This window comes from Panicum virgatum, chromosome 3K, assembly GCF_016808335.1.
Source record: "Panicum virgatum strain AP13 chromosome 3K, P.virgatum_v5, whole genome shotgun sequence".
NCBI classification, from domain to species: Eukaryota; Viridiplantae; Streptophyta; class Magnoliopsida; order Poales; family Poaceae; genus Panicum; species Panicum virgatum.
Genome location: NC_053138.1, coordinates 13,287,789 through 13,315,430, shown reverse-complemented (window position 1 = coordinate 13,315,430; position 27,642 = coordinate 13,287,789). Strand labels below are relative to the sequence as shown.

Here is a 27,642-nt window from a genome sequence, read left to right as displayed (position 1 = left end):
TTATCAAACGGGAGGAAATGCCTGCGCCGCCCGGCTCCGGCTCCCTTGCCGGCCTGTCCGCCCCGGTCCCGGCGGACGGTGAGCAACATCCGCCTGCCCCACGTCCCGCTCACGTCGGCGTGTTCTCGGCCCCGCCAGACACGCCTCCGACCGTGACGCCGACAGCTGCCATCAATCACCCTCACGGCTCACGCATACCCCCGCCCATCCGGCCGCCCAGCACGACACGAGCGGAGCGACGGCTGCGGCGGCAGCGCCGTGTGAAAGGCCCGGCGCCCTCGGTGGGCGGAGCCGGGCCGCACGGCGTGCGCCACGACGGTCGGCGGCTCCCCCGCGGCGCCGGCCCCCGTGCGCATGCCGTGACGGCCGGGCCGCGCACTCGCCTTGAGCTCTCTATAATGTCAGCGGGGCCCGTTCTCGGCCGCCGCTATCTTCTCACAACAGTATGCCTGATTGATCACGCATCAACACATGTTTTTTCTATAAAAACACATGGGATCAGCGTATATATCTAAACATGTGCAGTGTATACGCCAGTGTACACACTAGCGCGTTACCTCCCCTGAGCGATAAATTAATATTTAATACTGTATAATAATATCAGCACCGCGTGTATTTCTAATTAACACGCTAGCTGCGACAGTATTTTTGTTTATAATTTGCAACACGCTTGGAGGTGTGCTCTTGGACCAACACAATTCGTCACGAGTGATGCATATGTGATGAGCCGCTTTATATTAGTATATACGACTCCGACTGCTCCAGTATATGCAGCGCGCAATAATACGCATCATCTAGATGCAGCTAGCTTAGCCTTGTTGGATCGAATCGCCAAATGATGCGTCCATGATGCTTGTTGTTGAGATCATGACTTTTGAGCCCGTGTGCTCGTGGATCGGATCAGCAGCGCCGTCCTAATATTTGTCATTTTGCTCTCACGCGTAGGGAAAGGGTTGTTGAGATTGATGAACCGTCACGGGATTTTTCTCTTGAGCTCATCATTTCTCGAATTGGGGTCAAACTGAACAGTTCGCCATGCGCCTGAGGGTACAGTGAACCCTCTGATTAGACCAGTTTCAATAGAAGTGTTATAGCATTAACTTTTATATATATATATATATATATATATATATATATATATATCATCAATTTTGCTATTTTGCTGAAAGGGGTTCATTAGGATGAGAGGAATTTTATTCCTATAAATTCTGCCAGTACAGTTGTCTAGTTCTCGATTTTTAATAACTGTGCACTGAGACTGTCGGATTCGGATTTGCTTACATGTTTCTACTGTTGTCCAGGCCGCCCGATTGTTTAAATCTGTAAGCTAATGCCATAATTCTGATACCATTCGATAATTAGTAAGGCTTCTTGCGATTGACTATTATCATTTAGAATCGATTAACGTTGAGCTAAGTAGGTAGCTCGTGCTCACTAATTATATTTGTACGTACATAGGGAGCAAAGGTCGCATAGCAGCTTGCCAACGCGAGTGAAAGGAAAACGACGTGCTTTCTTCTGTGATAGCAACCCAATCGTAATAAGTAGCTTCTGTGATTTGCCGAGTTTGGTTGAGGTTGTCCGTATCCCGTGGTCAAATACCTGCAAATGCGGCGTCACATGCCGCACGTCGATATATATGAACACGGAGTCTGACGACGTCATCGATCGGCACATCGTTCACGTAATCTAACTGCAGGAGTGCATTTCCTTGTGTCGCTGTTCCTGTTTCGAGTTCACACGACCGGTACTCCTTCAATACAAATTGCAGTTAATTTTAATGCCCTAATAAGTTAAATATTAATAACTTCGATCAAGTTTATAAATAAAAAATCAATTAATATCGCACATCCACCATAAAACATATCTTAATAATGCATTTTGGTAGTACAAAATATCAATGTTTATTTTCATATAAAATCGACCAAAGTTAGAGGAGATAAGACAAGACAATATGGATCGAACTATGATTTAGAACCTATAGAAAAATACCAAACAATGTTTTTTCATGAATGTTTATTTTGCAGAACAAGTGGATCATTGATCTTCCTCAGGACTGGTGAGCGAGTAACATTATTATGTGCATGCTCCCTCTAACCATGTCACAGAAAATCATTTAGGGTAGTTAAATACATGAGACAACTTTTCATAATGAATTCCGATGACATCAATATTTTGTAGATAGTATTAACTAGGAAAATCTTCTATCAAACAATTATTACATTTATTCATAATAAATTTTAAACATGTGACAAGACGGCCGAGGTCTTGCGTAACATACGATGGCGTCATTAAGAACAACTGATAACTTTCTACAGTAATTATCCGTTGAAATCTTCTAAATTCGTCTGGGTCGGCTGCCCAGTACCAAGCTGTAGACATGCCAATCCAGTCTCTTAAAAGATGGCCAAAATAGCAGTTTATATTGTCAATTCGAGACGAGGGACGTTCGAGTGCTTATCATATCGTCGCAGCAACTGGTAGCAGTTGTTGCATCGGAGAGGGACGGGACCCGACGACCAAGACCAAGACCAACAGCCCTGGTAGCTGCCTGCGTGGCAACGCAGTCGAATGGTGGTGTTTGGATTGGAGGTGGAGGAGCGAGCGATTAAACAAGTGGGCTGCCGGAGTTACGCCAACCGGGGATGAGAAAGATGTGTACTACTGGGCCGACGACCGAGACCAAACAAGCAGCCTGGACAAGCTAGGAGTACTATACTAATCCCAGTGTGTGATTTGTATAATGGTCGCATGCTTTGGGGGCAGGGCCCTCGTGCCCACCTATCTATGTTGCTTCTAGCTTCTCCTCCTCCTCTAGTCCTCTTGGACTCTTGTCCGGCCTCCTTCCTGGATATTATTCTTGACAAATTCCTCGGTAGCAGCTGACGTCGTTGCTTCCGACCACGTTTCATCCAAATAATAATTAATTAATTGATTAATCTCCCCGCACAGCGATTCGATTCTACTAGAAGCAGGCGCGCCGCGCGCATGCCGCCTTGCATTGCAGACTTGCAGTAGTACCACTACCACAGTGCAGGAGTAGAATCATCATTGGGATAAATGATTGCAATAAATTAAACGAGCACGTAGAGTTAAGAGGAAGAATCAAAGGTTAATTAAAGATGGGCAACGAGTGGCAGTGTATGGCAGGCCGTGGAATGTCCTAGCTGCTTGAGACACCTTGATGACAAGCCCAGGGGAAAATCTCTTTGTAATCAAGGTTAGCGCAGAGCAGGTAAGTACCAGGCCAGTTCCTGGATAAAGAACGGCAAGATACTACTAGTAGTAACACCTTTCCCACAGATCTCGGACAAGGATAGGATTGTTTGTTGCTCCGCGGCAAAAGATTTGGCTGCGGACATTGAGAAACCTGTTCAATCACGCATTCCTCGATATCATATCCTTTTCTTTTCGTTTTAAAAATGTGGCACGAGATCTGCCAATCAAATACTCTTCCCCACTTAGCCGACCAAACAAATTGAATCAGCTCAAGTTGACACCCGGCCACTGTGCTCTTAAGTTCCGTGTCAAACAATCAAGTCATTTACTAACCGCATCTTACTCGGTTTTTCAAAAGAAAGAAAACTTCCTCTACCTCCGGGTCAAGCAGGCTGTTAGTGGGAGGAAGAGAGCAAATATGCCTCCAGTCAGCCCAAGCACGTGGGTAACAAAAGAGAGAGTCGTCGACTCGTCGTCGTCACAGATAAATTAAAAGAGTTTCAACATCAAAACAAGGATGTGCTTACTGCTTATGCTTTTTAATTTTGAGGGGTCTTACTGCTTATGCTGATTCGAATGGTAGTAGCCTGTGGATGATATAGGACCCGATTTTGTTTCTTTATACCTCCACGAAACAGTATTAGTTCTCCTAAGCACTTTACAAATATTCCTTGTTCAAATCAAATTACAGCTAAGGTACTCGCTTATATTTATTTCCTACAAGTAAGATAACACATGTGCCATACACAAACAAAAACAAACGAAGGAAGAAAACATGTGTAATATTTCAAAAAAAAAACATGTGTGATGTACTGATGTGTCCTCCCCCTTTGAACGACGCCACACCAGGTGTTCCCACATCCACATCCATGAAGGAGCCAAAGCGTGTGGGCCCCCCCAACCAAGGAAGGATGTTGAGAACCCTAGCCACGGCAAAAAGGCAAAAAGGCGGGATGCGGGCCCACCCGCGCCTATAAAATCGGATGCCTCCACGGCGAGGAGGGAGTAGTAGACCTCACGAACGAACCACCCAGGCCACTGCTCCCTCCTCTCCTGACCCTCTCCCCGTCACCCGGCGCCGCGCATCTCCTACTCCTCGTCCCCGACCCTACTCCTCCCCCAATCTCTCTCTCTCTCTCTTCAACCACCCGCCGCTACCTCCACCCGTACGTGCACCAACCAGAGGGACGAGGCGCGATCGCCGCTGCAGCCGCGCGTCGCGTCGCCATGACCCCGACCGCGGCGGTTGTCGTTGCATTGGAGGCGCCGGCCCCGGCCCCGTCCCCGGCCCCAGCGGCTGTCGCCGTGGCTCCGGCGCCATCGTCGACGGCCGGGGCCGAGGCGGATCAGGAGACAGCCGTTGAGGCGGGGGCGGACGCGCCGGCGCAGTCGAGCAGCGGAGGAGGTGGAGACGGCGGCTCGGAGCGGCGGTCCCGGTTCCGGCGGATCTGCGTCTACTGCGGCAGCGCCAAGGGGAAGAAGCCCAGCTACCAGGACGCCGCCATCAACCTCGGCAACCAGCTGGTAAGCACACGAGCCCATCCTTCCTTTCCTCCCCGCTGCTGCCGAGCGTCTCGTAGTACTACTACTTTGGCGTGTCACTTCCGTCCATATGGGGGGAGGGTTTTGCACTGGATACATTGCGATGGGCGGAATCCGACCAAATCCTTGTGGTCTCTCTGATTGGCGAGTTCCCCTAACTGATTTCATTGCGCGATGTGGAGGCGAACGATCTAGAAGATGTGATGGGAGAGGGATGGAAAGGGAGGGTTTGATGAGCTCTGTGCTCCGTCGAGGACTTCGAGGTCAGGGACTCATGGCCTCATGTCATGGGGGCGTAGTGGACTAGTGGTGTACTACAACTGCTGGCCTGTATCGTGAGCTGGCTAGCTGTATCAGAGGGGAGAGGGGAGAGGAGAGAGTTGTGATGGGATCGTGCAGTAGCGCTGCATCCCCCAATCACCCACTGACACAGGAAAATTTTCTGCTCCACCATATGATGAGACCGAAAGGCAATTTGCCTCCTTTTCCTCTTGGGCTTGGCATCTTGACCCTTCTGGCCTTGCTGTGACCTCACTTGCTCGTTGCTTGCCCGAATGCACAAACACATTTCCCTGTTTCCCCCTTGCTTGCATGCATCAAGCTTCAATTCCATATGGGTTGCTCTGACCTGATGATGTGATTGGACGAGACAACGGGAGTATGGGAGTAGCGTTTTCTGATTTTGTTTCTTCCGCATTATAATCGCTTGCAGGTGGAGAGGGGTATTGACCTGGTCTACGGAGGGGGTTCCATTGGCCTCATGGGACTGGTGTCGCATGCAGTTCATGCCGGAGGACGCCATGTCATTGGGTTAGTATCTATCTCTATCGCTGTCTCTCCATCTCTACCTGCCTGACTGTCCCCCATGCCGTTCTTCTTTGCTTGGTAATTTTGGGGTGGTCTCTCTGGGTTCTGGGCGCCTTGGTCCAACAAAACTCCCTGCACCAGAACGGCAGCCTTAGCTGTAGAAATGGCAGCTTTGGGCAGGCAGGCAGCTGTTGGGGTCTGGGCTCCATTGCCCGTTGGGGGAAAGGGGGGCAAGCCATGCCGATTGCATTTGGTTTCACCAAAATGGAAGTACCTTTTCGGTCTTCTTTTCGAAAGGCTAGTTGGGTTGTGCTGTGCTGTGTTTGTGTTTAGTTCTAAAATTTCTCTCTTCAAATTTCACTATTCACCTATTACATCAAATTTTTTGACTCATACATGGAGCATTAAATGTAGTTAAATAAAAAAACTAATTGCATAGTTTTGATGTACACGACGAGACGAATCTTTTGAGCATAGTTAGGTCATGGTATGACAACAATTACCACAGACAAACAAAAAATGCTACAGTGTCCAATGTGATCTTTTTATTACTATTTTACGGATCTAAACACAGCCTTGTTCCATGCTCAAAATGGGCGGTTATGTGGTGCTCACCTGCAAGCTGGCGAGCAAGTCTTGGCCCTGTAGTTGGGGAGTCAAATTATTGCGCGCTGGTTATCTAGAGTCCACTTCCTGAACGGCCTACTTGCCTCTAGGTGTCTCTAGGCTTGCCAGTTTAGTTTCCAAAAATTTTCAACTCGAAATTTGTGCCTACCTTTGGACACGTGTATAGAGTATTAAATGTAGTTAAACAACAAAATTAATTGCACAGTTTGGATGTACACGGCGAGATAAATCTTTTGAGCCTAATTAGTACATAATTAGCCATAAGTGCTACAATTACCCATTTGTGCTAATGATGCGGTCAAAGACCTCAAAAGATTCGTCTCGCGGTTTTCAGGTGAGTTTTGAAATTAGTTTTTTAATTAGTGTCCGAAAAGACCTCCCGACATCTAGTCAAACTGTTGATTTGACTATCAATACAAAAAATTTTGGTTTGGGAACTAAACGCGACCGACATGGGGAAGGTCTGCTTGCCGCTCTGGTACTTGTTTGACTGCTTTTGCCTGAAATTAACGTACCATTTTTTACCCCTCTTCTTTTTGGCAGGATCATTCCGAGATCGTTGATGCCAAGAGAGGTGAGTCAAAGGCTGCGACATGTATTTTGCACTATTCTCATGACAACATAAATGGTTAATCCTCGTGACAATGATGCATGTGTTCTCATATGAACAGTTAATGTGCCTTTATTTGAACCGGTGAATCAATAATGACTTGACATTATAGAACTCTTAGTGTTAACAAACATAGATTTTGCAATTCTCACACTACCTTGTAACAGTCATACTACATCATACGTTGCTGAATAGATATTTCTTCATGGAATTTACTATTTTGCTAGTATATATGTCAGATCAATAATCTGGATATATGTATGTAACTAATAGTAACTTTCTTCTTTTATTTGTGCGTATGCAATTCTCACCTGGGATGTCATATTCCTTAGCACTTAATAGTTCATGCTTTCGTAGGTAACCGGAGATCCAGTTGGTGAAGTTAGAGCAGTTTCTGGCATGCACGAGAGGAAAGCCGAGATGGCTCGGTTTGCTGATGCTTTTATTGCATTACCAGGTGTGGGGGCCTGCTCAATTTTGTTCTTTATCTAATATTTGAGAAATTGTGGGTGTGTGAGCACGCCCGCCCCTAATTTTTCCCCCCATCAATTAAACTGGCAGGTGGCTATGGAACCCTGGAGGAGTTGCTCGAGGTCATTACATGGGCGCAGCTAGGAATCCATAAGAAGCCGGTAAAATCCAACTTTCATTTGTTCTCAGCTAAAATCATCCTTTCTTTGTAATCTACATTAAAGCCATGGGCATGTCTTTGTTTGCTGTCAACAGATTTTTGCTTAGATATTAGATGTGTTGCTTATTTTATTAAAATGTCGTTAGAGCCGTTGTGATCTGATGCTCCCATCTTACTTTGTTCACATGTGACTAAGTTTCATCCTCGCAGCCACAACAATGGGATTGTTGGTAGGATTCCCATGTTACTTGTTCACATGTGACTAAAAGTTTCATCCTTGCATACACGACAACAGGATTATTGGAAGGATATAATTTAGTACTTTAGTGAAAACATGTTATTGACATCAGTACATCAGAATATTGTTGAGACCATAGGGCATGTGCTCAGCGTTCTCGATCTTTTATAGTTTTATATCCAGCTCTAATAAGATATGCCTCATACTTTATGAATATTCCCACCCAGCTAATGAATGACGGTTGGAGGATCTTATACTGTATGACGTGTTGCATGCCCAAGGCAATGTGCTGGTCTTTATGTGCTAAACAATTGCTTAGTGTGATATAAAAGAGTGAAGTTGTGGAAGGATTAGAACAGTCAAGTCTGCTTCTCTTGTCTTGCTTATCTGTCACTATTATGAGCTTTTAGTGGCCCCACCAATTATTACTTATTTGCGTGGTGATATCAGATACGATTGTGTTGGTGTGAATAGATCATTGAGCAATCATTGAGATGACTCTAGATTATCATTATGTACCGCTCCTTAGTAGCTTTCATGTAATTTCATGCAAATTCATCACCAGGTTGGCCTTTTGAATGTTGACGGATTCTATGATCCTCTTCTGTCGTTCATTGACTTGGCTGTGAATGAAGGCTTCATAACGGAGGAAGCAAGGCGCATCATCATTTCAGCTCCAACAGCCAAGGAGCTAGTTATGAAGCTGGAGGTTTGTCTCTGGTGTTTTCACAGTTTATAGAGTTGGAGCTCAATCTTCATTTCGGGCATGGCTTAGTTCCTGATTGTTCGATCATCTGTGTTGTCTATGGCAGGACTATGTCCCAGAGTATGACACCGGTTTGGTTTGGGAGGACCAGAAGCAGAATGGCTTGGTCCCTGAGCTGGAGTCCGGGATCACTTCATCCTAGGAGATGATCCCTCTCATCTTCCAGCTTGCTACATATCCTAGTGTTATTTATACATATATATAACTAACCGAAGCATGCCGCAAATATTTTGTTCAACTCCTAACAAAAGGAAGGGTAAATTCTTGGAAGGAATCTAGGGGACACCGGTGTGGTGGTCTCTTATGTGCTGGCATTATTGATTCTGGTGGCATATATAGCGTAGCATGATTAGCAGTCCAATGCCGTAGATCTTGCACTTAGCATGTTATTAGCAAGCAGCAGCCCAGCGCTGCGGAGATCTTATTTTGATCTGGAAGAAATATAATACTAGTACATATGTTAATTGTCATCGTCCAAGAACAACGAGCTGGGCTGGGTGGTGCGTCTCCATGCTGCTGGCTCCTGCTCAATTTTGTATTGCCCATGCTATCCAGCGTGCGTGTCGTCTCCATCCTGATTGTGCGCAACGGTTTCTAACGAGCTCCAGCTGTGATTGCAGATATATTTGCACATGCGTCACTGATCATGTGTTGATCATGTGCCTGATTGGGTTGCCAGATAGCAGGGATTCATGTGTTATGGGTGATGGATACTCCGTGACACGACCTTCATTCTGCCCGGGATGCATCTCCCCTGACCATGTTCCACTGTAAAAACTATAAAGAACATCGCGTAACATTAATTACTGCCCATCGAACTATTATTATTAGTGCCAGGTTGAAGGCCCTTGTGGTTGTCTGAGCACGATTGGTTTTACAGTAGCATTAGAGAAGCCTATTTTCCGTGAATGACACTGCCAAACAATTGGATTATTGCAACGAAGGTAGAAAGTAAAAATAAGCGCACAGTTTCTCGGATCAAGAAAAATATCCTGCTTACTTTTAGTAAAAAAAGACAAAATTGAGGAGGAAAGTGGCCACTACTTCCTCGGCAAAACAAGCCCACCGATCAATCTGTACGGACCAACAAAATGCCCAAACCGTTTTTCTGAAACCAGGAAAATGGTCCGCCCATAATCTTTTGGGCCTTCATCCAGTCTCATCCGATCTGGCCCAGAAAATCGACGACCCTGCTTGCACAAAGATCGAGTGCAAATCTTTGTGCAAAATCTAAACGTTGCAAACATTTATTTCACCAATAAATTGAGCCAGACCAGATTGAATGCAGCAAGCCAATTGCCTTTGTCTGCTAGTTCCGGTTTGCAAATGCTGAAATGCTTCGGCAGGATGGCACGCACCATTATGCACACTTGGAGGATCATCCACGTCAAAAATTAAAAACCACACCGCCTGACGCTGTCATGCGAACCTTTCATAGCGACAGAAATTCTCGCTGACCCTTTGGGCCCACCACCCCACTGACAGCCCTCAGTCTACCAACCAAAGCAAACATGTGTACTGTAGGCTACACAAGAGAACGACGGTGGGCCAGGGCCACGTCTTGGGAGCCCATGATTGCCTTGTTTCGTTGGTGTACTGTAGTACAAAATTTTAAATTAAAGATGATTGGAGGTGCATCTAAGAGTCACCTCTTTTCACCCCTAAATGTCAGAATGTCACATAGGACTAATCTGTTTGACACCTGCATATAGCGCCATCTTTGACAGCACAATTGGTTTCTACAATCTAATTATCATCAAAATAAGTGATTTCGAATTTGATCAGATGGACATGAACTCAACATTTCAGTGGAACACAATGTAACACCCTGCCCGGATACTCCGGCCGTAGGCCCGGATACTCCGGACATGGAGTTTCTAAGTCATCTAAGTTTTTTCATTTATGCCCCACAACCATTAAAACTAACTCATATCTCTCACAGCTCACTCTCGCTCTCACTCTCTCTCGTTACTCTCTCTCTCACTCTCTCAAGAGCCCTCTCTCTTCCCAAACCCTAGAACTCAAAAATCCCCATCCTAAATCAATCCCAAGACCAAGGAAGCTCCAATCAGCGTGGGGGATCATCTTCTCCGGGTATTCCACCATGGGGTGGCTTTGTTTTTGAGTTTTCTTGCAAGGAGAGCTTGCTCAAGGTACTAAGAGGTAGGGCAAAAAGGGATTGATCGATCTAGGGTGTTTAAAGCGATTTCTTTTAGGTCAATCATCTCCCTATGAACCATTCTATTAGGGCCTGAAAGAGTTTCAAATTTTGTGGGTTGGTTTTGCCAAAATCAAGATTTTAGTTCCGGGGGAAACTCCGGGCTAGAGCCCGGAAACTCCAAACTTGGGGGTTCAGACACTCCGGGTATTGGTCCGGATATTCCGGATCCCTGAAAATGTTGTCAACTAGTTTGGGCGTGTTTTTATGTAGATTATTAGTACTGATACGCGTTTAATGACTAATCTATCATTACAAATCATAATCGCATTTCTCATATCATATGCATACGTGTAGCAGCCGCGACAGAGGGGGTGGTGTACGAGGTGGTTGCGGAGCCACAGGAGCCGCTGGAGCAGGCCCAACAGGCCCAGTTCACCACAGTACCGAGCAGCAGCCCGAAGGCAAGCCCCGATGCACATCCTACTATTTTAAATTATATCACCTATATATGTCTCTAATATTTGTGCATTAGGTTTAGGAATTGTTTGAAACCTTAGTTGCATGATTCCTAGGTATTCCTGGGCCTTATACTAGTATGAATAGGTCGTTAGCACTGCTATGCTTAATAGGGCTCGATAGAAGTCGAGTGATAATTCTGTGACTCGCGAGATATAGGATGTCTTTGTATTACAGTATATGAATCATTATATTCAAGATGGAAGGTATTGGTTGGGAGACCGGATAGGGGAATGTGTAGCCCCATCTGTGTTGATTAAGGACCGTTCCGTTATCGGCTGTGCTGATCGGGGATTGAACTGTACTAACCGCATACCGGGAGTAGGAGGTAGTCGAAACCGATAAGCCGAGTACTGCTTCGCTTCGAAAGTACAGGAACCCGCACCCAACTCCTGGGGTGGTCGAGTAGTCGCGGAGAGTTGGGGATGCATATGTTTACTTTTGGTGGTCTCACGTTGAGCTCGGCTGACCATATGTCGTTGGGCTGGTTCCTGTAGTTCGAGGCGGGAAGGGGAAAGGTTGGTGCGTGGGGTCCGACGGGGCTTTTGCGTGCTGTGTTGGTTAGGTCCACCTTCCAAGGTTAAATCGGATCGATTCGCCGTGTCTTGCGGTCATGAGAGCCTTGATCTCTTGGTCACATCATAGCAAGGAAATGAATTAAAAGAGATGAGATGCGGGCTGATATTATCTAATTATTGATTTGTTCACCATGATTGCTGTAGATTTGCAAATCATAGAGGATTAGTAAATTGATTACTTTATATTGAAGCTAAAACGTGGAAAAATAAGGACTCACTTGTAATTGCTTCTTTTCCGCAAAACCAACCACTAGCCAAAAAGCTTGCATGTCTAGAATATGTGGGCTAAGTATACCCAATAGACGGGTAAGTCTTGCTGAGTATTAGTATACTCAGGGTTTGCTGCCACAATTATTTCAGGACACCCAGACGTTGACTTCTGCCCCTGCTGTGTCAAGTTCATCCGCCGGGATGCAGAGGGGTGGAAGGTGGTGGAGCGAGACCCTTAGGTTAGGGGATTGTCGGGCTGTACACTTGAGGGCAGAGTGTTCAGTCTTTCTGTTTTGCGCAGACCGGTCTAACCGGTGGTGTCGGCAGGGTAGTGCCGACCGGTCCAACCGGTTGGGTGTATCGGTCTGACCGGTCATGGCTAATCAGGGCTTTTGCAGGCTACTGTAGTTGTAGCATCTAGTCTATTCGAACTTCAGTACATCAGTTGTAAAGTTTGTAAATTATGCAACTCTTGTAAATTATATGTATATTTGAACTCGGATTGTAAAACCTAATGTTTTGTACTCATATGGTGTTTGTATTTTTAAGTATTATGATGTGCTTGTACCATCTGCGCCCTCCTTCGTGTGGGACTACCGGTGATGTTTCGATCGGGCCGTGGGTTGAGAAAGAATCGCCAAATTAAGTCATTAAGCGAATGTGCCTGATGTGTTCAAATGACGGTCATTACGCTTAATTAGAGTTTTAATTTGGCGGTTCCGTCACACACAAGTTCTACATAAAGTCCAAGACTATCGAAGCCAGAGTCAGATGTTAAAAACTATGGAAAACAAAAGGCATGAACTCAAGATTAGTTTCCTCCGGAATGTGTTATTGGATGGTGTTAGACTGTTACTCCGGCAGTTAGCACCATACCCTCCCTATTAGGCCGTGTTTAAATGGGGACGAGGCTAGAAATCATTTGGGAGTAGCAACCATTAGCCACGCCGGTGGCACCACCCGTCACCTCTCTATAACAGCGCACCGCTGCAGCTGGGCCCTGCCTGCCTGTCTGCGTGCTCTGGCCCACAACGGATTGGGCCCACCCGCCTTTGCTTGAGCGCCCCCTTCCTTGCTGGTGCTCGAATTCCCTCCTCCCATCGCTCTTCTCTCTCCACTGCCACGGCTGCTCTCCTCGCAATTCCCACCCCGTCCTCGCCTCCCCGCTTCCTCCTCTCGCCGCCTGCCGGTTCCGATCCCTAGCCCCCGCCTCTCGATTTCCTGTCCTGTGGCCTATGCTTCTATTGATCCATGGCCTTGTATCTCTCCTGGGCGAGGTTGGCCTATCAAGACAAAAAAAAGTAAAATGTCATGATCAAGTGAACAAAATGGCCTACTCACTTGTTCTTGAAGTGAGACTCCACTTGGATGTTGGCGAGCAACTTAGGCAAGACATGACTTCTATTTGTTACAACATTCTTGGCTTGTAGACCAACGATGTTGGAGCGACCCGATTGTTCTAGACATTGTTGTATTGGCATTACGGTGAAAGTGCTCTGAGATGCGGCTCCAATAAGTGCTACTACTCTGATCAACTCCTGCAATGGCATCAAGGGACACAAACTCCCATGCCCTGATCAAGGCAACATCTTCATCTGATGAATAATTGGCAGACATGTGTCCTCTTTTCCTTGTTGGACTGATCAAAGTGTCGTCTTCATCATGCTCCTCATCAGCACTTGGCAATAGTTGGAAGAGAGAGATGTTTCTACTTCAACACTTTCATCCATCATATTGGAAAAAGAATTGGCACTGCACATTCAAACAAATTCATATGGTTAGCTTATCTCAATAGCAATTGTGTTGAAGAAAAAACAACCAATTCAAGCAACTGGAAGCATCAGTAGGATAATTCTATTAAACCAGAAATCCTAGGAACAACAAGCCTCAATGTTGATGAAGCAACAAAACAATTAACTGGACAGACTTGCCTTCCACTTCCACATGTACAGACCAGGCAACCACAGACCTCACTTATGCAAAGACATCGACAGCAGATTGGAAAACCTCCATGTGTAATATTTTATTTTTCTTTAACTATGCAAAATCCTAGCTGTTCTCATTCCAAGGCCATGTTTTTACTGTTGCATTTTCACTGAATACAACAAAAATGACCAAGCCATCAGAGGAATACTCAAAAACCTTTATTTCACCATAAGTAAAATCGCCAGATCAGATTGCTTATCGGTGACTCCAGTAACAAAGACCTGCACAGATGCAACTCTTCAGACTCCCATATAAACCATAATTTTGCTGCACAAGAGAAGCACTTGATCTTATCACTGAATTTATTGAACTTCTGCACAGTTTGTTACAATGTTCCTATCCACTTCAAGAACTACCCCAACTGAAAGGAAAAAAAACTATGATTTCTCGCAACCACTCTAGCTAGTCGTGCCACTAGAATTTCTGTTCAGTCCTTTCAGCTGCATGTATACATGTTGCTGTGACAGTGAGCCTGCAACGCATTACGGATCAGGCACAAGTTGTTGCCACACCCACACCATCATCTCCTGGACTCCTTGCATTGTCGGGCAAGAGTGCCAAAAAAGCATGTCCCTACTTCAGCAGCACTACTGCAGAATTCTTCTTCAAGTTTGTGAGTTCTCTTCGACTTCTTTTAGGTGGCAAGTCATGCTCCTTGCTTGTTGCTCCAGAGCAAAATTATGATTTGCTGAATAATCAGGAGTGCATGAACTACATATTTAGTTAAATTGTGAATAGCCAGGAGTGCCAGCAACATTTGGGAGCTGATATATCATACCTTGCAGACATTCCATCAAACACGTTGTTGGCAATATGGGTGTCTTCCTCGGTGCCACAATTGGGAGATGCGATGCTTGCCGACGCTGAAGAATTTGTTGTCGGCGTTGAAGCAGAGACCACCAGAGTTGAAGAAGGCATCTTCTTCTTCGGGCCCGGCTTCTTCCTCGCTGCCTTTGGCAAGCCGGTGGTATGTTTCTTGGGTTGTCGTGGGGCGTTCGGCCTTGGGGGCATCAAGCTTGTCGCAGCAGGTGGAGCGACCGCCCACTTTGCCCTTGGCCCAAGAAGGGGCGCTGCGCCCATGGGGGCATGCAGGTGGACGGCATGGCCGGCGACCCCTCCATGGAGGGCATGTCCATGGGCGACGCAGCCAGGCACCCCTCCATGGGGACCATGCCCATGGCCGCGACCTGGGAGAGGTCGGACCAACGCACTGCCCCAGCGGCCTCCATGGGCGGCGGCGGTCTCCATTAAAGCATGGGTGGAGGGGGACGAGGCGGGCGGAGGCTGGAGGCGGACGGCGGCCTCCATACTCGTCGGCGTCCATCAGGATGCAGGGGCGACGGCGGCGGGCGCGGCCCTAGCGGCGGCGGCGGGCGCGGCCCTGGCGGCGGCGGAGCAGGGCGCCGTGGTGCCGAGGGCGACGCGGGAGGGAATCGGGACATAGGGAAAGGGAGTCCCCTTTCTATTGGGGATTGGAGAAAAATATTGGAGATTGAGAAAAAATAAAGGGTAATGAGAGATGGAAAATCAATTTATTGGAATGGTTTTTTTCAACATCAATTCTCTATATTAAGAAAAGATGAAAATGGGATAGGGAAAAATTAAGCTGCTGGAGTTTATCTTAGCCACGTAGGTGGCACCACCCGTCACCTCTCTATAACAGCGCACCGCTGCCGCTGGGCCCTGCCTGCCTGTCTGCGTGCTCTGGCCCACAACGGATTGGGCCCACCCGCCTTTGCTTGAGCGCCCCCTTCCTGCTCGAGTTCCCTCCCATCGCTCCTCTCTCTCCACTGCCACGGCCGCTCTCCTCGCAATTCCCACCCCGTCCTCGCCTCCCCGCTCCCTCCTCTCGCCGCCCGCCGGTTCCGATCCCTAGCCGCCGCCTCTCGATTTCCTGTCCCGTGTGCTGGTTGTTGCGGTGAGCCTGCGGGTTCGAGGGAGAGGCGATGGGCGTCGGGAGCTCGGCGGAGCGTCGGAATGCGAGTCCGCTGGGCGAGAAGGGGACCGGAGGGCGCAAGGGTTCCGCCGGGGTGGGCTGCTGGATCCTCTGCCTCTCGCCCTCCTCCTCGCGCGCTAAGGTCGACGCCGCCCTCTGCGGCGCCCGTGGCTCCTCCGGTAGCGCCCTGCTCGGCTGTTCCTCGGTCCTCGCTCTCTCTCTCCTCGCTGATTGCTTGTGTACTCGTGTGTGGCGGCTTTTTCGGGGGATGTATGCTTGTGTCCGTTTCTGGATTTCGTGTGTGTGCTGGGGGTGCGGGAACTGCGCGAGCTTTGGCTGCTCTGTTTACTGCTGTGTATGATCCATCCATAGTGTGTCTCTGCGTCGGGGGAATTAGGAATATAATAATGCGTATGACCCATACATGTTATTATCTATGTGTCTCTATGGGCGGAGGAAATAGAAAATATGATCCATAAGTGTCATCTGTGGTTCTAGAGCCATGGGTGCTCTGTGGGCCTATGCAATTTGTATCAGGCTAGTGTGTTGCTGTAGATTGTTGCTTGGATGGTACAGGTTGAAGGGGTGGCCTATTTTAGTCACCTTTTTGCAATGCTGTAGTTCTTCCACTGTGATGATGGAAGTGGTACCTTACTCTGTTGCTGTACGATCCCTATGTTTTGTCTGGGTATTTGCGACAGAGGGATTAGGGTGTAGGCCTTGTAGATGTAGATTATGCCATTCCTAGCACGCTGGTCTACTCCTGTAAATTAATGCTCTGATGCCTCAACTTGAAGGACTTGTCTATTTCAGTCTACTTTTTGCAATGCTGTAGTTTTTCAACTGCTTCATGTGCAGGACAATTCTAGTTTAGTTTGCTTAGAGACATATACATGGTTTTGGAGTTTTTTTTTAGTTGTATGAGCTTATGATTGATCGAGACCATGCTCCACAGCTGTACGGACATATCAGCAAGTAGGGAGACTATTCTTTGATTGATTGGTTTGTGCAACTTACGTTGCATTGCTAAAATGACAATGCGTGGCACACTCTTAGAATATACGGCAAGGGGGCTTTATCATGCATTTTATGCTAAGGGTGACTACCATATAGGACTGTACAAAATAAACGGACCACTGGGCTTGTATCCACGAGCTCATGCTGGATTCCTGCATTTTTCCTAAATCGATTGGAAGGTATGTCTCTGCAAGGTTCCGGGTGCCATAATTTTGCTTCAAGTTAATATGAGATTAATGAAGGCATATTTCCTTCAATTTAGCTTCACAAAGCATCTGGTAGCTTGTTGCCTCATTCTTCGAGAATACCATGCTTTATTTTGCAGCAAGTTTCATTGAGTCAATCCAAGTTATGTCTTTTGATTCATTTTGTCAATTGTCTATCAATTACCATGATTTGATATTTATGTTTATTCATGCAGAAACTAGAGGAAAGAATGATGCTATCCAGAACCAACCTGTGCGACAGATAGTGCCAGCTTCAACATCGCCTAGCAATGCTGAAAATATTTTGCCCCGATCTATAGTTGCAGATGGGCTGACAGTAGCATTCCAGTTGCGGAAATTTACTTTCAATGAATTGAGGTTTGCCACTAGAAACTTCCGTCCAGAGAGTCTTCTTGGTGAGGGAGGGTTTGGCCGTGTCTACAAAGGGTGGATTGGAGAGAACGGAACTGCCCCTGTAAAACCGGGCGCAGGGCTAATTGTTGCTGTTAAGACCCTCAATCGTGACGGACAGCAGGGTCACAAAGAGTGGGTGGTACGTTTTTGACTTGTCTTTAATACATAGCGGTATGAACTACCATTCTTTGTATTTAAATCTTCTATGAACCTTATTTTCTCAGGCAGAGGTCAACTTTCTAGGAAATCTACAACATCCAAATCTGGTGAAACTGATCGGTTATTGTATTGAGGACAACCAGAGGCAGTTAGTGTATGAATTTATGCCCCGTGGAAGTTTAGAGCACCATCTATTCAGGAGTGAGCATCTGATGTCTCTTCCATCTTTTATTCTAAACATATGTTGCTGCTTGCTTAGGAGTAGCATCACTGGCCAGTGGCCATATTTTGGCATCTATGCCCTTACTACTGTTAGATGTGCACAGCTCTGCTTGCTTAGGAGTAGCATCACTGGCCAGCGGGCATATTTTGGCATCTATGCCCTTACTACTGTTAGATGTGCACAGCTTACGTTTACACATAGACATCACCATTGTTTATTGAATCATTATGCTCTGGCATAGTAACATATAATGTTATCTAGATTGGTCATTTCAGAACGATAGTCGCCGATTTGTTGTAATAAAACTTACATTTCAAGAAGTGGCATTTATGCAGAGTAACCTGTATCATGGATTCATGGTATATTTGACCCAGAGGCCGAAGCTTATAATTTCCTTTTTTTTATTGTATGGGCTTTTACTCCTTTTCACCCCAGCTGTCATAGCTCATACACATAGCTCGCAAACTTTTGAAGATATTATTTCCATATAGTGTTCTTGTTAAAATCTTTTTTTTTGTGCTGCGGCCTGCTATGGTGTTAGGCTGCTTATCCCCATTCAAGAACACGTATTAGGCCTTGAGTGTCCAAGTTATGCCCCTTCACATTTTGAAATAACTGATCTTGTAATGTATTGACCAATGAGTGAAGTTTGTTGGTTATGAAATGCTAGGTGCTAGTCACTCTTTATTCCTTTTTTGTTATTTCTTCAAGTACTGGTACTGTGTTATGTTGATCCACCGAATCCATTTTGGTTTTACATATTTAGTGGATGTTAACTAACTTATTATTATTTTGTGCAATAACTCTGATTAAATAGAGTCAGTGCCACTTCCATGGTCCACCCGAATGAAAATTGCACTTGGCGCAGCAAGGGGCCTTGCCTTTCTCCATGAAGAAGCTGAAAGGCCTGTTATCTATCGGGATTTCAAAACTTCAAATGTTTTGCTTGATGCAGTATGTATCTTTTAACACATTTACCAGTTATGTTAGACCCTTGTGTTTGTCCTTTGTTTGACACGTTCATCCATCCAGGACTATAATGCGAAACTGTCTGATTTTGGGCTTGCTCGAGATGGCCCCATAGGTGATAAGACCCACGTGTCCACGCGAGTCATGGGAACCTACGGGTATGCTGCGCCGGAATATGTTATGACAGGTGAGGTGCTCGTTCTTTGTTGCGAAAAATCATTGAATTGTGTTTGCTGAGAAGTTTTGGACTCCCAAACTATTGTTGCCATCCTATTGAACATATATCAGAACTTGCGTTTTGAAAAGTTTTACGGATTTGCAATGGCCCTGTTTTATATTCTGTTGTCTACCTCATCTATGTTGATAATTTATTCTAGAAACATAGAGGTGGTACTTAAATAAAAAATATAGTGATTTGACAAGAAAGATGCATTCTGTATGCAAAGGTGGTCATATCTGTGCGCCACATTTATCTCATGTACCATACCACACCATCTTTGTATTATGTGATTACAGATATTTATGGTGCCCATGTGCAGTCTAGGTTGTGCACTAGCTGTCAAGTTTGTTGCTATATTAAATGGTCAGAGAAACGATTATGCTATACTGAGGCCGTGAGGCAGCACTGGGTTGAATTGATTTCTCTGCATTGAAGTTCAAATCTTTGGTTGGGCACCATTCAAACTACCGCACTGAATGGATACACATATCACAAACAGGAATACAATAAACACCCGTTCAAACTACCATACAGATGTAACTGTAATTTGCATGGATAAATATAAGCTCCTCGGTTTCAATCCTATTTTATGCATTGCTAAAATAGTTCCCATTTGCAGGTCACTTGACGTCCAAGAGCGACGTGTATAGCTTCGGGGTGGTGCTGCTGGAGCTCATGACAGGCAGGCGATCGATGGACAAGAACCGACCAACAGGGGAGCACAACCTTGTGGAATGGGCTCGGCCCCATCTGAAACAAAGACAAGGATTCCAAGCCCTGATGGATCCAAAACTTGGTGGGAATATCCCCATGAAAGGCGCTTACAAGGTGACCCAGCTGGCCCGTGCCTGTCTCACCCGGGATCCAAAGGCCAGGCCTCTGATGAGCCAGGTTGTGGAGATACTCAAGCCTCTCCCGGACCTGAAAGACATGGTCTCTTCGTCCGGCTTGTACTACTCCTTGCAAGCAGGGCAAGCTGCAAGGCTTGGCTACCCGAGTGGCAGCCGCACCATGAGCCCGCTGAGCAGCTTTGCACGGAATGGGCAGCAGCCGATGAGGAGCCTCTCCCAGGGCCCCCGATGCCATGCTTCCCCATACCGGCCTCAAGGCCATGCTTCTCCGTACCCGCAGGTGCCGAGGAGCAGTGCCAAGTAGCTCTGGTGCAGTGTGTGATCCTCCGTCAGTGACTTGTCATCATCACCATACCATTGAAGATTAGAAATTTGCGAGTAGGTAATTTAGGCATGTGATGTTGTAATCTGCTTCTGTGTTGTGACGGCTAGCCAACCGGGCAAGAGACTTCTCCTGCATCTGCAGAGAGGTTAGATTCAGTTATACTAGACAATCGAGTTTCTTGTGGGGGAGGTGTAGGTGATTAGGTGTTACTACGTACTAGTAGCACTTATAACTCACAAAGGAAGTTGACATGATCTGGTGAAAACTGAAGGGAGATGGGGAAGTTAAGCTGGGCAAGATTTTTGCTCCCCTGGATAAAAGGCTTTCCTTTTCCTTCCATTCTATATTTTTTAGAGACTCTAGAATCGCTCCGCATCGTCGGTGGCTGTGTATATCATTGGATTTGGAATTTGGCAAAGATTAAAGAGGGTGGTAATGCAGCAAGAGGCCAGATCTCAATCATGAGCACCATCATTCATTTTCAGGATAGGTCAAAACAATGCTATGTTGTGCTATGATGCTGCCTCCATTACGACGCATGTGGTGCGCCACTCATTCATGGCAGCTCCTTCGTTCTGGCAACATTGGGCAAATTTCTCATTCATGCATCTGCAGTCTGCACCAACATGTTTACAGGCAGCGTGCAGCAACATTTTCCTGTTATTGATTGGAAGGGAGCTTGATTGCAAACAAACAGTTCGCTGAAACAGAATTCAGGCGACATGCATGACAGGAAGAGTAGATATACTGCAAACTCATGCTGCCTTATGTTCATATTACCACTTATAAAAGGTTAGATAAGGTTCTCCGATCCCCAAGCACCCTAGGAGTAGCAGGTAATACTGAAGAGTGTTATAATTTATGGTTCCACACTGAAATCACTCCATACTCCGCAGAAACACACGAGCAATATAGACAGGCATCATACTGGTCTGACTGAGTGGCAAGCATATAGCTAAGCAATCTCCTTCCCTGCGACTGAATGAATCCGCATCCACGCTGCTCCAGAACCAGCAGACTAGTGGTGGGAGACGGAGGAGCCCTGCAGGAGGCCGTCGCGGATCTGCGTGGCGATGTCGCGCACTGCGCCGGGGCCATGCGGGATGAACACCGATGAGGCCTTGGATGACGCGCCGATCTCCTTCATGGTGTCGAAGTACTGGGTGATGAGCACCATGTCCATCACGTCCTTGGCGGTGGTGCCAGGCACGTTCACGGAGAAGCCCAGCACACTGTCCCTCAGCCCATCCACGATTGCTTGCCGCTGACGGGCGATGCCCAGCCCGGACAGGTACTTGGCCTCCGCCTCACCCTCCGCGCGCTTGATCTGCACGATCTTCTCCGCCTCGGCCTTCTCGTTCGCAGCCACCCTCAGCCTCGCCGCTGCCAGATTGAAGGAGCCAGCCAAAAAGCGTGTCAGACACTGATGGTGGATAGCAAAGCTGATCATGGACATTTTTTTCATTTTCAGAAAAAAAAAGGTCAAAAGCTTCTTGTCATATTTCTAGCAACAGACCTGCGTTGATCTCATTCATTGCGCGCTTCACGTGCTCATCTGGCTCAATGTCCACAATCAGAGTTTGCACGATCTCAAAGCCGTAAGCTGACATGGCCTTCTCGAGTTCCTCCTCCACTGCCTTTGCGATCTCATCCTTCTGCTCGAAAGCGTCATCTAAAATGAGCTTGGGAACGCTTGCTCGGATAACTGTCGACAGAAACCACAGACAAACATTACATGAGTAATAGAATAGCCAAAGCAATTCCAAATATACAGAAATGAACAACAAGAAAAGAAAAAAAAAACAGCATATTCATAGAGACAAGGTGGTGTCTGATATGATAAATCTTCAGTTGTTCTAAGAATGCATACCATCAAAGACGTATGCTTGGATCTGGGACCTTGTGTTGCTCAGTTTGTAGAACGCATCACTTGCTTTGCCAGCCAGAGCACGGTACTGAATAGATGCCACGACGTTCACAAAGACATTGTCCTGCACAACTTCAGGTGTTAGAGCCTTAAAGGTATTTGCCGTAATTGGCTAATTGAAACAAAAATATTAAACATGAACACAATATCACCGTTCAAACACTAAACTAGATGTGAATAAGGATTCCCAAAACAAAGTTCACAAAAAACCTTCTTTATTTTTGACCAAATAATAAAAAGCTTCTGCACATATAGTACAGCAGTAGTAGTTTCAGAGGAGTATTCTCCAGGCAGGGTAACGTGCATCTAATCTAGAAAACGAAGGAACTTATCATATCAACAAAATACAAAAGTTCTCAGCAGCATATAGTTTGTTTCACTACCTGCCCTGGAAGGCTGGAACAGTGTATTATGTTACTTTGATATCTTTTTTCACAAGCTTTATAACACAGAAGGAACATGAAAATAATCAATTTCATGCTTTGGAACTTATGCTGGAACAAAATGATGGCCATCCCTCCATATTCAAGTAAAGTGAAAAGAAAGCAGCTATGCATCCATTTATCTCGACAGTGTTTAGGACGTACCTTAGTCTTGGTCTCACAGCGCACATCCAGTTGCTGCAGCCTGAGTGTGAGATGACCAGCTACACGCTTGCCGATGAACCAAGGCAAGCAGTGGCATCCTGGCTCAAGCACGCTGTCAAACTTGCCAAACTGCTCCCTGATGGCCACGGTTGACTGATCAACTTGAACACAGCAGCACAAGTTGCCCATACCTGCAGTCGATCACTTCTGGCACCTGAATGTTCATGCATCATAAAGCCAAAATAAAAGTTAGTAACTGAGAATGACGTGAATAAGCATAGCAATGAGATTAATAATCTCCAATAGCAACTACACAGGGAAAAACACTTTAATTCAAATTTTCTCCATAAGCCCAACATTCAGTGAAGAAGCATCTCTTTCCTTAAGGTAAAGCAGAAAGCACTATCAATACTTTTTGAAAAGAAAGCACTATCTATACTTGTGCTTCCAAAGTTCTATCATGGATTTCCTAAAAAACAAAAGTGGCATCATGACCATGATTACTAGGAAACATAAATTATTTATACCTAAATAAACACCCAAGATTCTCCATAAATCCACTGACTCTAGAATTCAAGCACATTAATTGCGAACCTTGTTTTTTCAGCACTGAGTGATGGCCGCAGCTTAGTGTCTAACGATTCATCACCAGGAAGCTGTAATTTTATTTTCAGGAACCAAAATCTTGTTGCAAAGCAAGAGACTGTAAATCACTTGTAAGCATTAAAGAACTTCAGAGACTATATCCTTAATTTACAAACAAGGTGTAACAGTTAATGGTGTTTTATTTTTCAAAAAACAGTTAATGGTGTTTCTATATGTAAAAACTCAGCAACATAGGATAGTTAGACATAGCTAAGAGAACTTACATCATTAGCTACAGCATATATAGAATAAAGTGAAGCAAATCCTGAATTAATTATTCAAAACACCGTTAAAGAAAAATAAAAAATTGAGGAGTGCAGCAACAGAGCCTCAGAGGCTATAAGATAAACAAGAAAAACTCTGTGGACAAAGAGAGTTACTGCCTGAATCTGGATGTGGCGTACATTAGAAATCCAATTTGGAACTGTGAATATTACTAGTCGCCAATAGCAGCTAGGCAAGACAAAATGCTTCAATTCAAGCTTTCTCCCTTGGCATATCATTTGGAACAATTTACAAGCATCCCTTTCCTCAAAGGTAAAGCAGAAAGCACATCTAAACTTGTGCTTCCAAAGTTGTATCATGACTTTTCCTTACAAAAATAAGTTGCATCATGACCATGATTACTGAGAAGTATAAAATAACTGTACCTCAATAAACACCTAATCATCTCCATAAACTCAAATTTTACAGTACAAGTATAACACATGCTCGTTGACGTTGTATTCTGGTTCTGACAGCACTCAGCACAAAGTGATGTGTGCAACTTAGCGCCTAATGGTCCCATCTCCATTAGGCAGTATTTTCGTTTTCAGGAACCTAAATCTTGTTGCAAAAGCAAGAGAACTCCAATGGTTCATAAAACTAGAGATGAATAGATAAGGAAATTTAAAAAAAAAAAGAAATTTGTAGCCAGCCCAAGGAAACTAAGGCCACTTAAAAGATTCACTAAACCATGGCATATACAGAAACAAAGAGAGATAGATGTTGAACTAATTTTTCAAAACATGGTTGAAGCAGAACAAACAATGGAAGAATGCAAGAACAGAACTTGCCCCCTAGTTGAAACGGCAGAGCAGGAGTGAAGACCCAGCTGGTACCAGAACAGGGCTAAATGACAGGGTGGAGTTGTTTGTGAGGCAGGGAAGGTATCTGTGCTCTGTCTTCCTGCACCTTAAATAGTAGCATGCCTGCTCAATTATCCATCTCCACAATGGATTGCAAGACATAAGGAACCAGTTGGGCGGGTCTACATCATCTAGGAGGTTAGTTAATCCCCAATTGAACGACTTGAGCAACCATGCAAGCCTAAAATGTCGCTTCAGTAATAATAAATTGGCATGGGATTGAGTACGAAACGATCAGCTTAGACGTTGACAAATATCCGAAGACTTGCGGCAAGCTATTGTACCACACAAAACCCTTGGAGGTTTCAGTATGTAACTATCAAGTTAGAGGAAAAATCCGGTGTAACCTCCAGCCCGGTGAAAGATATCTGGGGGCAAGTTACTAGCGCCTACACATCTTTTCTTTCAGTTAATAAAAGAAAAAAAACAGCACATGATTGGTTGGTGTCGGAATCAGAAAGGCAGAAACTACGACCTTGTTGCCGATTGTGTCTAGTTGTACTCTATAATTCTTTATCTAGAAAAAGTAGTACTCCATAATTATGAGGAAATTGCAGCGGATAAGGATTGAGGTGCGCAGTAGACTCTGGAGTCGTCGCAGCAAACAAGAATAAGGAGCAATCTATGGAGAAGGACGGTGAAGCAGCAAAGTAGTTAGGGTATTTTAGGCTAAAATTAACAAGAGAAAAAGAATAATAAAGTCAATACAATACTAGTACAAGAAGATGGAATCAATCAACGTCAATGGAGAAGACAAAAAAAAAAGATATTTTTAGGGCTTTTGGCGGAGAAGAGAGGGTGAGAGAAAGCAAAGAAGACGACGCCGAGCAGAGGAAGGCGGGGCTGGCATGAGAGAGATGAGAGGCACACAGCAGACACACAAATCATACATATACCCTAACGAGGTGAAGTCGCTAACAGGTAACAAGAGATGCGAACAAAGACAAGATCCAGAAAGAATTGCAGTGTGGGTTTAGTTCAATTGAACTGAAGTGCGGGCGTAGCAGTAAACCCCAATTCCCAACCCCAAGATTCCACGAAGGAGAAGGCGGCGTTCGAAGTAGAGGCCTTTACCTTGCGGGGTCGAACGGTTGGAGAAGAGGCGAGGAAGACGACGGAGCAGCAGACGCTTGTGTGCAGGCAGAGTGCGTGCCTTGCCTTGAACATATAGGCAGAGTGCTGGCCTGTCCCTCTCCTGCATATATAGTCTGTGCAGTGTCCAGTTTGGACATCACATGATTCTCATCTAATCTCACCATCTCGGTGGGACACTTTTTTTTTTCTGAAAACATCTCAGTGGGATACTTAGCATAGGACGTGGATGATGAATCGGTAATGCCGCCGCTTAGTTTAGCGCCCATCAGGATTAGTGTCAGGTGAACAAAACACTGAAACAGATTGGTTGTAAATTAGGGAGGGAACGTTTTGCCTTTGCAGCAGGTTGCAGGTGCGCTGCAGCTCCCTCCCTGCTCCTTTTGGGCTGGGGTTTTGTGAACCGGGGATAAGAACAGCGGCAGCCGAGGCGGGCCCCGCGTGGGCATCGTGGGTAGGGTTGGCAATTTTTTTTGGTTTCTTATTTGGAATACAAGTTGTAGCATTTGAACGGACGTCTAAATGCACACCACATCCTACCCGCGCATATCACACCACACCCTAAGGCGCACGCTAAAACTTAAACATATACACATAATACGCCTGCAATATATTCACGAAGACCAGAACTTCGCTTAGCGACGAAAACATCGCTCCTATTGTACTGCACAGGCGTCCAAGGAAACCAGCAAGAAGCTTCAGCATGCTGCTGAGCTGCAGCCTGCAGGACTTCCTCCTTTGTTGACGCGTTGACTGGGGTGGGACCACCGGAGCGGAGATAATTGCTTTTGGGTCCACCACCCCGGGCAAAATCCTCTTCTCTTCTGTTCTCTCCCCTTGTCTTTATCAGCACAGCACAGCAGAGCCAGGCGGTTTGGCTTGGGGAGATTATTTCCAACCAACCAGAAACGATACCGTACCGGGGAGAAACGGCCCACCGGATTGGATGGTTGGATTGCAGTTTTTCATTGCCCACGGTTTGGTTTCTCTTTCTCCGGCCGGCCGGCCAGCCAGCCAGCCAAACACGGTTTCTTTTCTGGCTTGTTGCTTTCGCCAACAAACCATTGTGGCCTCTTGGCCGGGCTAGGGAATTGGGGAGGATACTCCAACCATACCAATACCATTTGCAATTGCAATCGCATTGCATTGCATGTTCCGCTGTTCCATCGTACCAGTTAGATCAGCTGACTCTCCAAGTGGCGTGTGTGCACCATGTCATCTCTTTCACTGCTTCAACCTGACCGTCTGCACATGCGCTACTATCTATCTATAGTACTACTCTCTCCGTTCTAAATTATAAGTGATTCCAAAAATCTTGGAAAGTCAAACCATCTCAAAGTTTGACCAAAATTATAGAGAGAAATATAAAACTTTATAACATCAAATAGGTGCAATATGAAAATATAGCTAACAAAGAATCTAATGATATTTAATTGGTATCATAAATGTTATTATTTTGTTATATAAATTTGATCAAATTTGAAAAACTTTGACTCTCCAAGATTTTTGAAATGGCTTATAATTTAGAGCGGAGGGAGTAGTGTTTATACATCTTTGCTTGTTTTCTTGGGCAAAAGCAACTAGAAAGGGGAGTCGCCCTACTGTGTAGCAGCATAGCATGTGCTGACAACTAACGCTTTTATCTGCCTGCCGCTCTTTTCTTTCTTTCTTTCTTTTAATTTTCATCATGATAGAGAGGAGAGGGGAGAATTCTTAGTTTTTTTAAAAAAAGGGTAGGGAGAATTCTTAGTTGTAGCCCCATCCGACGGCCCAAAGTCATGATAAAGCTGGGCTGTTAAGCAAACTGGAAATCCACGGGCATCGGCCCGGCCCAAGAGTGAGGCAGCCGCCGCCGCTTCCCACGCCCATGCCCATTGCCATTGCCATTGCCATGGCCCATATGTGTGTGCGCGCGTGTGTGAAAGGGGAAGGAAACCGGTGGCCTCCGGTGGAGTAAACATGCGACGAGGACGCAGGGTTGAGCCAGCCAGGGCCCAGGAGAGGAACTGAAGAAGCATCCCCTTCCCCTCGGACGCTGGGTTTTCCATGGATC

At 45.8% G+C, this 27,642-nt stretch overlaps 3 protein-coding genes across 12 annotated transcripts; 2 read left to right on the top strand and 1 right to left on the bottom strand.

The window, feature by feature from the left end:
- The first annotated feature begins 4,240 nt into the window (after window positions 1-4,240).
- LOC120700461 (probable cytokinin riboside 5'-monophosphate phosphoribohydrolase LOGL8) lies at window positions 4,241-8,904 on the top strand. The gene is made up of 7 exons (XM_039984714.1): window positions 4,241-4,743; window positions 5,474-5,571; window positions 6,739-6,769; window positions 7,163-7,262; window positions 7,367-7,437; window positions 8,240-8,383; window positions 8,487-8,904. Exons 1-7 carry the CDS (start codon window positions 4,447-4,449, stop codon window positions 8,580-8,582), a joined length of 837 nt encoding a protein of 278 aa, XP_039840648.1. The 5' UTR covers window positions 4,241-4,446; the 3' UTR covers window positions 8,583-8,904.
- Window positions 8,905-15,616: 6,712 nt separating this feature from the next.
- Window positions 15,617-20,670, top strand: LOC120700456 (probable serine/threonine-protein kinase PIX7). Its single transcript, XM_039984700.1, has 6 exons — window positions 15,617-16,006; window positions 17,266-17,603; window positions 17,689-17,824; window positions 18,664-18,800; window positions 18,879-19,002; window positions 19,655-20,670. Exons 1-6 carry the CDS (start codon window positions 15,838-15,840, stop codon window positions 20,188-20,190), a joined length of 1,440 nt encoding a protein of 479 aa, XP_039840634.1. The 5' UTR covers window positions 15,617-15,837; the 3' UTR covers window positions 20,191-20,670.
- Window positions 20,671-20,950: 280 nt separating this feature from the next.
- LOC120700459 (hypersensitive-induced response protein-like protein 1) lies at window positions 20,951-25,857 on the bottom strand. Of its 10 annotated transcripts, none has more exons than XM_039984705.1 (6): window positions 25,572-25,666; window positions 23,320-23,381; window positions 22,726-22,939; window positions 22,082-22,202; window positions 21,728-21,916; window positions 20,951-21,594 (listed from the first exon to the last, which is right to left on the bottom strand). In XM_039984705.1, the coding sequence occupies exons 3-6, from the start codon at window positions 22,912-22,914 to the stop codon at window positions 21,230-21,232; spliced, it is 864 nt and encodes a 287-aa protein (XP_039840639.1). In that variant the 5' UTR covers window positions 22,915-22,939; window positions 23,320-23,381; window positions 25,572-25,666; the 3' UTR covers window positions 20,951-21,229. The 10 variants fall into 10 exon arrangements, with proteins under 10 accessions (XP_039840639.1, XP_039840642.1, XP_039840644.1 ...); XM_039984708.1 differs by having other exon boundaries at window positions 23,320-23,409; window positions 25,572-25,665; XM_039984710.1 differs by having other exon boundaries at window positions 23,320-23,374; window positions 25,572-25,645.
- Between the last annotated feature and the right edge of the window lie 1,785 nt (window positions 25,858-27,642).